Here is an 11,043-nt window from a genome sequence, read left to right on the forward strand (position 1 = left end):
TTCATCATTTCTGGTTTATGAGACTAGCTTCTGTCCTAGACCGATTGACTATTTTGCTTGAAATAAGAAGTGATTAATTATATGGTGTCAATCCTCATTTCAGCTTATTACGATTATGATGGCCTATTTATCAAAGTTTTGAGACATAGGCTCTCTGTTTAGATCTGCAGCCACAGTAGCAGGCTAGCAGCTCAAATTGTATTTTTTTTCTCGAACATTAGTTCATAGTTATGCTAAGGCCCGATAGATGACGCTATGGTTAATAATTCATGGACCGATTCAAATTCATAACATTCAAATCCAATAGGTGACACTGTGTTCGAGTTTTTATTTTAAATTAATTTTAGGATTGTAAAGTTCTTATCACATGTACCGCACATCAAACAATAATAAAATTTTACTATGTTTAATAATAACATCAAAATTATATCAGCATAATGACTATTAAAAATTAAGATAATTTTACGTAGGATTTACCATTTTTATTTAGTATTATTTTTGTATCTGTGAATACATGATTCATGCATCGGGATATGATACTTAGACTTAATAACTGTTAGAATTAAAATATATATATATATCAATTATGAGCGACTCACCGTTAAAATGTTATAATCAATGACAAATAAAATATTAAATAATAAAAAAAAAATCAAAATAAATAAACTTTTATATCGGGCGACAACTTACAGCTTTCTTAACTTTATTAAAATTACGGAAATTTTTAAAAATTATTATTAATTATTAAATTATTATTTTATGTTTTTGTCATTATGAATACATATAATTAATTATATTTCAAATATTTAATAACGTTACAAATATGTAAGAAGCGTGCCATAAACAAGTTTATAATCTGTAGGGCCGATGACATCACTCTTCATTTTCGTCTATAATTTATTCTTATCTGTATTCTGTGGTGAATAGGCCAAGCAAGCGAGCGGAGGAGATGCACGGGATTTGTACTCTGTTGAAATAATACGTCATCTCATATTCTTTAGTGATTTCAATTAATTGTTAATAATTTGGATTACTATACCGTTACATAATAAAACAGTAAGTATTTTTTTCTATTACCCTACAACATTTTCGTGCGCGATATGGATGCGTTGTTTGTTCTCAGTGTAGTGCTATACAATGCATAATATAACCTATCTGTGCTTTGCATAATTCTATGAGGCCGTAGACTTTTTATTAGTGCAGTAGTAGGCATAATAAAATCAAAACCCTAATGCAATTAAAAAAGCAGTGAAAACGTCATCAGTACGAAGCCATCGGCCAACAATCGTTTGCCGCGCTCTCTGTGTTTACTGACGCGTCCTTTGCAATATTGCAGATAAAATGCCGGCGGCGCGAGGCGTTAAACGGACAGCGTCAAAGTCTTCTGCTACTCCGGCACCAGCAGGACCGAAAAATAAGAAAAAACGTGGAGGTCAGTTCTTAATGTGATGTTAGAGCAGTTGTTTTCTTTACATTTCTATCCGACGTCAATGACCTGTCAAACCATGATGGCGGGAAATGTAGTGCATTATTATTCAATTATAATTGGCGCCTTTTTCGTTTTACTCGTATATGGTGGTATAATAAGTGTCACCGCTTTCATTTTAAACAAATAATGAGGTTAATTATTGTTCCGATTAGGATATGCTACGACAAAGTTACGTAAGCTTGTTATTAATGGAATCTTTTGAGGTTAGACGAATTATCGGCACAGAGTTGTATTCGCCATTCTATTTTGTTTCAATATTAGCGGTATATTTACGACATTGACCTTGATTTGACGCTATTCATTATTTCATATAAATAATTTATTCAGAAAACATAATATACAATATTTATTGTGTTAAATAACAAATTATGATTAAGATTATTCATAGTAAATTTGTAATATAGAGTTATGTTATGCAAGGTCACATATAAACACGATTGATAATATCTAACGAAACTTTTTCGTCAATTAATGAAATAATAATGATGTATTAATTAAACATAAATCACACATTCACACATTTTTTTTTTTAATTAAATTAAAATATTTTACTGAAGATACTGAGTAATACCAATTGTTACAAAAAAAAAAACTATTTGATAAGTTACAAGATAGTTAATATCAACTGATATCACATTTATTAATGATAGTATACTATCGTAAAATAAACAAGAGTATAATAAATTATACCACTTTTAAAGAGTCATCATAGAATATTTGTATACAAATCTAAATGTACACAGATAAACAACAAAAATAACTACTCTACAAATTATAAATGTTAGCAGAGATTGCACAATGATTACTTTTTTGGTGCAAAAATGTGCCAAAGGTGTATTAATGTTTAATATATATATATTTTTAAAAACTTTTCAATAGTTTTATACTTTATAATAATTAAAGCTTATTGGTATTTGTTACATTATATTTGGACTATCTGGACACAACAACTAGTATTATAGCCAGAGTAGTTGTAGCACTAGACAATTGATTATAGATCTATTTAGTAATTTACTATAAGACGTAATGGTTCTCTAATTATCATAACCTTAGATTTTACTAGAATGCACTATGGTATGGCAATTAAATCTTTTAATTAATAAGAACACTAGCCATAGTAACTTCTGTCGTGGTGCTTAGGATATTGAACAGTATGGTATATAAATAACAGATTCAATAAATAATTGGAAACTTCAATAAGACATATCTACTAAATATAATTAAGCAAAATTACTTCTTTGCTTAACAGTTAAACTTCAAAATAATGTATTTACGTACTAAGTATATCTTGTTTAGTTTTTGGTCTGAGATCAGTCCATTATTTATTTTAACAATTTGTACACAAAGTTAACTTGTTGAACGAATTTCCTAATAATGTGCAAATGCTTATAAATACAACAGTGCTCAGATTAGAGTTATTTTATATATGTTTTGTAATCTCTTTGGTGGAAAAGCTTACAAGAATGCACTGTTTCTGTACAAATATTTATCATACTGAAATTATAATATTTGATATTCAAATTTAAGTTCTCTATAGTTATTCGTAACGTTCAAAAACTGTACCAATATTTTAAAGTATAATTAGATAATATGGATTTATATAAAATTCAAATACTTTATCAATAACTTTTAAAAATTGAATGACCTTTGGTATATATACACAGTACAATAGTATCTTAAAATTTTTTTATTTATAAAGAAGTATTAAACCACATATTCATATAAATTATTTCTATTCCATATAGCTATCCAGTTGGAGATACCATCTGCGCCCAAAAAGAGAGGTTGTGTGTTAACCTGTGGTCAGGGTGATGTCGGACAATTGGGATTGGGTGAAGATGTCATTGAGACAACTAAGTAAGTTATAAAATTATTATTGATAAGAAATACGCCAAATCCAAGTCATAAAAATAAAATTAGCTGCGTCTTATGTTGATTTAAATTAACTAATTAAGAAATTATTTTAAATATCATATAACACCTTAAGCTGATCTGACTACAAACGATCTGTGATTTTAGATAAAACCCAAATACTAAGAAAGTTATTTGTGTATGAATGTAAGAATCAGCACGTATAGCAGCAAAGCAAATAAAATATTACGAAAACATTTTTGTTTACCAACAAAACATTTAGATAAAAAATGACCCCACATGAAGACTTCTAAAATAACCGACTGCCTTGTAAATAATAAGTCCCTAAACCTCTAAAACGTTAAGAACATATGTTTCAGATCTCGTATAAAGAGATTGATATCCAAACATGTGTTGTAAAGTGATTATTTTTTAGATTTAAGCAAGTGTCGTCACTGGGTAACAAGATTGTGGACGTGCACGCGGGGGGCATGCACACAGTGGCGCTAGACAGCGACGGAAAGGTAATTTATGGATTTTTTTTTTTTCAAAACATATTTATTATTCTATATCTCTCGGTGACAACCAATAGCCTAATCGTATAAGGATCACTCAGTAGTTTGAGAATCATTTTGAACAGTAAGCTATGGACAGAACCACTCTTAACATACTTATTTATTTCATGTATTTTATCCTTCGTCATACTGTTAGCCTGTATATGTGGCATTCCTTTCCAACTGCAATGCTAGCCACTATAATAACAGTGGTGCTGTCAAAGTCGCACTGGATTGATTCAGAATCCTTTGCTCGTACTGTGTGTATAGTTAATCGATGATGAATTTGAGAATATCAGTAGTATTTTATTATTGTTAAAACATTGCTCAGTATTACTGCTATTCTTTAAAAATAAATGATAACTAATTTTTGTTTTTGTCTTGTATTTAAAATAGACATTTTATGTACAAAACCGAGCCATAAAAATTACAATGTAATACTTTTTTATCTATAAAATAAAGAAAAACTAGTATTCATTATGTAAACTATGTGCTTGGGTAATTATCATGTATGTGCAAAACTAGATTTAACAAAGAAAATGACTAAGTCTCTACAATATTTTTTTCATGTCTTATATATTATAATGTAGGTTTGGACGTTTGGCTGCAACGATGAAGGGGCTTTGGGCAGACCAACATCCAACGAGAAAGATGAGGGCACACCTAAATCAGTAGATCTACCGTTACCTGCTGTAGTCATTAGTGCGGGTGACTCTCATTCAGCAGCCCTACTAGATAATGGAGATGTTTACGCTTGGGGAGCTTTCAGGGTAAGTACAAAGTTCTGACATTATTTTGTCTATGACCGAACAGTTCTTTAAAATATGTGCATGATTTACAAACCACATATTTTTATAATATTGAATAAATACAAGCATAGTTTATATTTTTACTGGTGACTTCTCTGATTGTCATTCCATTGGATATAAAACTTGTGCACTACAGTACTACAGTCACTACAGTCTATGAGCATCGATCACCATTTACATCAGACGCCTTATTCATCAGCCCACCACAATATTAAGAAAGTTTTTATTTTCTTTTTTTTTTTAAATTTTTTATTCAGTGCCCACATCTATGCCTTAAAATAATAATGTATCATCAGAATACTCACCACCTGTTTTTTTAGTGAAACTTTGATTTGTTCTGTTATAATAATATATTAAAGAGTAAATGTTACACTCATGTCCATGTTTTTACAGGATTCCCATGGGAGTATGGGATTAGTCGTCCGTGGAAGGGAAGGCAAAGCTTGCAAAGAACCAGTCAAAGTAGACATTGGTGAGCAGGCGGTGGCAGTTGCATCGGGAGGAGACCATCTTGTTATTTTATCAGTGAGTTATATTAGCATTTCATTATTATAATGGAGTGAAGTAATCTATAGTCTGATAGTTAATATCTTCTTTGTAAGCTTATATATTTTTTAATTCATATGTATCGTAAACTTTTTATTATCCACACAGACGTCAGGGTCAGTGTACACAATGGGCTGTGGAGAGCAGGGACAGCTCGGCAGATTGTCACAGAGATCTGCAACCAGAGATGCCAGGCAGGGATTCAGTGAGTACAATGGGCTCTGTAGTATGTAGAAATAACGATGGAACATTTGGCATGTCTGACCGTAACGCGTGCCGCCGTGCGCAGGCGCGCTGCTGAGCCCGGCGCGCGTGTCGCTGCGCGGGGGCGCCGCCGCCGTGTGGGCCGGCCACCACGCCAGCTTCGCGCTGCAGCCCGCCGGCCGCATGCTGGCCTGGGGACTCAACAACTACGGACAGCTCGGTCAGTACTCCCGACGTGTTGTTACGGTACATATTTTTTATTTAAAGATGCTGGTAGAGAAATATTATTTATAGGACTGGGCCCGATTAAGAATAAAAATACGCCATTTAATTGACCTAATGAAATCAATATATTCGACGTTCTCTCGTTTCAGGCATAACAGGCGAGAAGCGCAGGACGGCGCTTTTCTCCCCGAAGGAGTGCGACGCCTTCGACGAGCGAGTCTGGACCTGCGTCGCCATCGGCCAGCACCACTCGCTGGCGCTGGACGAGGCGGGCGCCGCACACGCCGTGGGACGCTGCGACTACGGACGGTGAGCTCCACACCACACCACACACGCTCTCCGACTCATCACCACTCGCTGGCGCTGGATCGCGTGATTGAACTTAAAAGCAAAACCAGAGCTAAGGACTTGGAATTCCTAGAGAATAAATTTGATAATCAGGAAAAAAAAACGCCTTGCTAAGTAGTTAAAAATTACACTTGGGACATACCTAAATAATATCTTATTTGTTTTACCCAACTTACACTTAATTCCCGGCACTAATGCAAAGCAGAGACACGTTTGTCTTTGCAGGTAGCGAAATACACGTACTAATTATAGTCACAACTATGTTTCAGACTCGGGTTAGGCGACAGACCGGGCGACGCGGAATCACTCGAGCCCATACCCAAGTTGCAAAATAAGAAGTGCGTCAGTATCGCAGCCGGCACGTGCAGCTCGTTCGCGGTCACGGACACAGGTCAGTGCCCGCCGCTTGCGAGGCCGAGGTCGCCGCTAAAGTTGTATATTCAATAACGAATGTCGTCAGTGAAACGCGTCAATAAGTGAGTGCCCGTGTCTGTCGCAGGCGAGGCGTACGCGTGGGGCATGGGCAGCGAGGGGCAGCTGGGCACGGGCGCGCGCGCCGACTGCGCCGAGCCCGCGCGCGCGCTGCAGCCGCGGCCCGCGCTGCGCGTGGCGGCCGGCGGCCAGCACGCCGTGCTGCTCGTGGTACCCCGCCTTACCTTACACGGACAGCGAAAAGTGATCATTGCGAACACCGCGAGAGCACCGATTCGAATCGTACTTCGCTTGAATCGGTGCAATTACCGTTCCGGTGTATATACTTATATACAATATGACTCGTTGGTCTAGTGGCTAGATATGCGGCCCCAGATCCCGAGGTCCTGGGTTCAAACCCCAGGTCGAAGGCCACGTAAAGCCATTAAGTCCTGGGCTTGAACTCTCCGATCGTGTCGGATTTTGCACAGACTGGCTCCCTTGAGATTGATTGATAGTCAGGAAAACTTTATCATTACATATTGCAATACAACTTGATAGTTTAATGTTATAATTGGTTAAGAAATAATTAATCTATAATTTAAAATCATCTTTATACATTACAGGAGGACCCTACAGCCCAAAAGGAGGCGTCACCGGCCCCCGAGATGGAAACGGAAGAGGAGACGGTCGAGCCCGTAGAAGAGGAGAAGAAGCGGCCGACGAAACGGCCGAAAAAACAAGAACAGGATGAAGAGATATCCTCTACGTCGAGTGCACAGCCAGCTGACGTCGATCGAGCTGATGATAAACCAGAAGTAAATTATCAGTTTTTAAACCAAAACTCGATGCTTTTTCCCTGCCTGTGTATAATATAATTACGAAATGCTTGTTCGATCTAGTAGCTAAACTGCTGATTCGAGTTTTGGACATTTTGGCTAAAATATCGTTTTAGTAGTTTATCAGAGTTAGGAATTAGTAATTTATAGGAAAGACCGATGCAGCGTGTGCCCTTGCTCTGTTGATGCACACACACTGCAACTGTGTTATTATGGTTTTCTAGTTTTAGACTATTCAAGAATCCTTGAGCTTATTTTATGTCTGATGTATGTATATATACCCTCCTAAGGCTTATTCCTTATGGTTTCTTAGCCATACATTTTCTAGAACTTCTCTATTTATTATTTCAATATTTACAGCTAAATTTTCTATTAAATTTGTCAATATTTCCTTTCAATGAATGTGTTCTATCAAGCCTGTTGTGTTCCATCTACTCATCGGCTTCCTATTGAAACATTAGTAATACAGTGTGATTGGCACACGCACAATAATATATTTAAAGTACCAATAGTATATAAAAATATTACAAAGCTTCAAATAAATATACATTAATTGATAAAAAAATATATTAACAATACAAATATAAATATCGCTAGGCGAAAAAAAAGAAAACAACAAAACCAACGACTTCAAGCGCTTCAAGAAGCGGCAAAAAGACTCGTCGGAATTAGGTTTAATTTATTTTTCTATATTTACGTTTTTACAGACGGCGTAGATTATTGAATAATTGTAGAATACTACCAATATATAATAAAAAGTATTTATATAGTAGTAATATATGTTATGAGTTGAAAATTAACCTATTCCAATACCAAAAGGAGTAAGTTTAAGTGAAAACTATTAGACGTACATGTTGCATGCTATTTTCTAATAGCTCTGCTATATTATATAAATAAATAATAAATATTGGACAATTTCACATACATTACTCTGATCCGAATGTAAGTAGCTAAAGCACTTGTGTTATGGAAAATCAGATGTAACGACGGTACCACAAACACTCAGACCCAAGACAACATAGAAAACTAATGAACTTTTTCTACATCGACTCGGCCTGGAATCGAACCCGAGACCTCGGAGTGGCGCACCCATGAAAACCGGTGTACACACTACTCGACCACGGAGGTCGTCGTTATGCACTGCAAACAGTTCTTGATTAATAAATCTGTATTTGTAATACAAGACTTCCAAGTCTACTTAAAATTAATCTGATTGCTTTTCCAAAGTTCAGTAACAACCATAGAGTATATTGGATCTAAATCACAGATGTTATGGAGCTCCGTAACCGGATCCGTAAAAGACTTTTTTAATATATATTTTTTATACTTCAAGAGAGTATAGTGTTATACTTAAAGAGAGTAACTAAAATTGATTTTAAAACTATTTGTTTTTTTTTTTCTGTTAAACATAATACAAAATAAAGTCAAACGGTTACCCTGATCATGTCCAATAATGTCTTGTTATTTCAAGATCGTAGTTGTTTATTTTGATTTCTGCCATTGGAATAGGGTAATTATACAACTTTTAATTAGTGCTTAGAATATTGGTGAAGGTTTTAAATAATATAATTTTCGATTCAAGTTTTAGCGGTCGTTGTTTAGATATATGTGTGTCTGTTTTTGTGCATTTTTTTTTTAGTTTTATTATAGAAAGGAAATATAACTGTGTCACAAGTAAATTATGATATAAAAAATTAAATATTTTAATTGATAATCAATTATTTTTGGTATAACATGTATGTATTACTTTAAGTGTACAATTATGTTTTGAATATAAATATGTAATTTGTTTTGTAATATAAAAGTAATGAAAACTAAAAATTAGTGCAAACAGACTAATGTTAGTAGGTATTTGTTTCGTCCCGTGTTGTACGTTAGTTAGATAATATAATATTAAAATTGAAATGAATTTTAATCATCATTTATTTTCTAGAAGGTGAACGGAAACGAGAAAAAAGAAACAGACACAGAAACCGATACGGCAATGGAAGTTGATGACACTGGTATGACTTATACATATACTAGCTGAATCTGCGGCTTTATCCGCGCGAAATTTACAAAATTTTACCATTAGCACACACACCCCGTTTTTGTTAAGTAGCTGATGTCTGTTCGAAATATAAATAATATAAAACAATCATCATCTTTCAGACAAAGCACAGGAAAACGACAAAGATGACAAACTGACGGACGAACAAAAAGACACTGAACACACGGAATCCGAGAAAGACTCCAAAGCGGATACCATGGACACGTCCAGCCAGGACACGGAGAGCGACAAGGACGCCGACGTGAAAGTAGAGACGCCGGTGCAGCCCCCGGCCGCCGCACCGCAGCCCGCCGCGCAGCCCCAGGCCGCCAGCGAAGCGCCCGCCGCACTCAACGGAGCCGACGCGTGATGCTAGCTTACACTTTTTGTTTATTTTAATTCAATGCGGGACCGTGGTTGAACTTGGACGTTGCGATCGTACGTTTGGAATGGTTTCGTATGTACAAGCGGTCGATCGTTTTGCTGTTATTTTGCAAAATGATCATAAGTAAGACTTGAATCAGTGGAAATTGCACAAAATTAACAGAAACTTAGCCTTATTTCAACTGTATATCATGTTACTTGTGCCTACATACAACTGCTAATGTAGTATTGTTTCCATATTATTATTTATGGCTTCATATATATATATATATATAAAAAAAAGCAAGTCTACTTGAATTTTTTACTTCATCATACGAAACTGTTTCAAATTTTTATTATCCAAGTTCTAAAATTGACTGACGATTATCTAATATTACAGTCAAAATGTGTATATCAAAGTGATTGTTATAAATATTAAGTTTTGGTTGTAAAACCACGGTCGCTGAGACGTAGTCACAGAACGTAATCAACAGCGATTTGACGATTATATTTCATGGACGGATGACATTGTTCATTTTCAATGATATAATCTGGGAATTTTATAGATATAATAACGGAGTCCATATTTTCGTTTTTAATATAAGTATTATATCGTAATATTTAGAATGGAGAAATACTAATATTTAATGAAAGCTTAAGCAGATTATGTATATTGTTATCTGTATGTAGTCGGTTAAAACAGGGTATAGTGCATTATTTATTATAATTTTAAATAGTTCTTGTTATATAACCGAGAAGTATCATGTAGAGCTGCAAGTCATGCTTTTAAGCTTTACGGCTAGATGTAGGTCTGTCCTGATTGTCACTGACCACTCTCAAATGCTTAAAGTACAAAATTATGAAGAATATTAACATCTAAAGATATTTAACTACATATTAATTACGAATTGGAATTGTGAGTAGAAAACTTGGATCCTTTTAGTCTTCTACATTATTTGCCCAGCAATGGCTATTTAGAGTTATGTATAATGGCATATATATTTTGTATGGGAATTACGACTGCCAATGTTTCGGTGTTGCCGTTTTTTATGATTGATTTGAATTTTCAGATGACATAAATAGCAACATTGGATAGTTGTGCGACTATGGTTGTGTTAACGTAGCTTCATATGATTATCTGATAAATTTAATTAATACGGCTTAACCTATACATATATATATTATAAAGCATAAATGTTGCATGATTGAAACCTCTGATCTTGATCTAAGACCGGTTTCAATTCCTTTTACATCAGGAATCCATTAGAAATATCTATGAACGTAAATCAATAATATTTATTAAACATGCAAAATTAAAAGCCACGGACAATTAGTCTTTAAGTTATATAACATACCCAGTTTTAATCGGCTTATC

At 34.8% G+C, this 11,043-nt stretch overlaps 1 protein-coding gene across 1 annotated transcript; it reads left to right on the forward strand.

Moving 5' to 3' along the window:
* The first annotated feature begins 938 nt into the window (after positions 1–938).
* Positions 939–9,916, forward strand: LOC113404878 (regulator of chromosome condensation). The gene is made up of 14 exons (XM_026645940.2): positions 939–1,056; positions 1,337–1,432; positions 3,235–3,346; positions 3,777–3,864; positions 4,485–4,664; positions 5,097–5,228; positions 5,358–5,454; positions 5,539–5,673; positions 5,828–5,987; positions 6,296–6,417; positions 6,526–6,668; positions 7,064–7,255; positions 9,210–9,279; positions 9,428–9,916. Exons 2-14 carry the CDS (start codon positions 1,342–1,344, stop codon positions 9,673–9,675), a joined length of 1,770 nt encoding a protein of 589 aa, XP_026501725.1. The 5' UTR covers positions 939–1,056; positions 1,337–1,341; the 3' UTR covers positions 9,676–9,916.
* The last annotated feature ends 1,127 nt before the right edge of the window (positions 9,917–11,043 follow it).

This window comes from Vanessa tameamea, chromosome 27, assembly GCF_037043105.1.
Source record: "Vanessa tameamea isolate UH-Manoa-2023 chromosome 27, ilVanTame1 primary haplotype, whole genome shotgun sequence".
Classification (NCBI taxonomy): domain Eukaryota; kingdom Metazoa; phylum Arthropoda; class Insecta; order Lepidoptera; family Nymphalidae; genus Vanessa; species Vanessa tameamea.

Excerpts from the sequence above, each read along its gene's own strand:
- LOC113404878 (XM_026645940.2), top strand. The coding sequence starts at position 1,342 with ATGCCGGCGGCGCGAGGCGTTAAACGGACAGCGTCAAAGTCTTCTGCT. Across the intron at positions 3,865-4,484 it reads CGCTAGACAGCGACGGAAAG|GTTTGGACGTTTGGCTGCAA; the intron begins GTAATTTATGGA and ends ATTATAATGTAG. Across the intron at positions 7,256-9,209 it reads GAGCTGATGATAAACCAGAA|AAGGTGAACGGAAACGAGAA; the intron begins GTAAATTATCAG and ends TTTATTTTCTAG.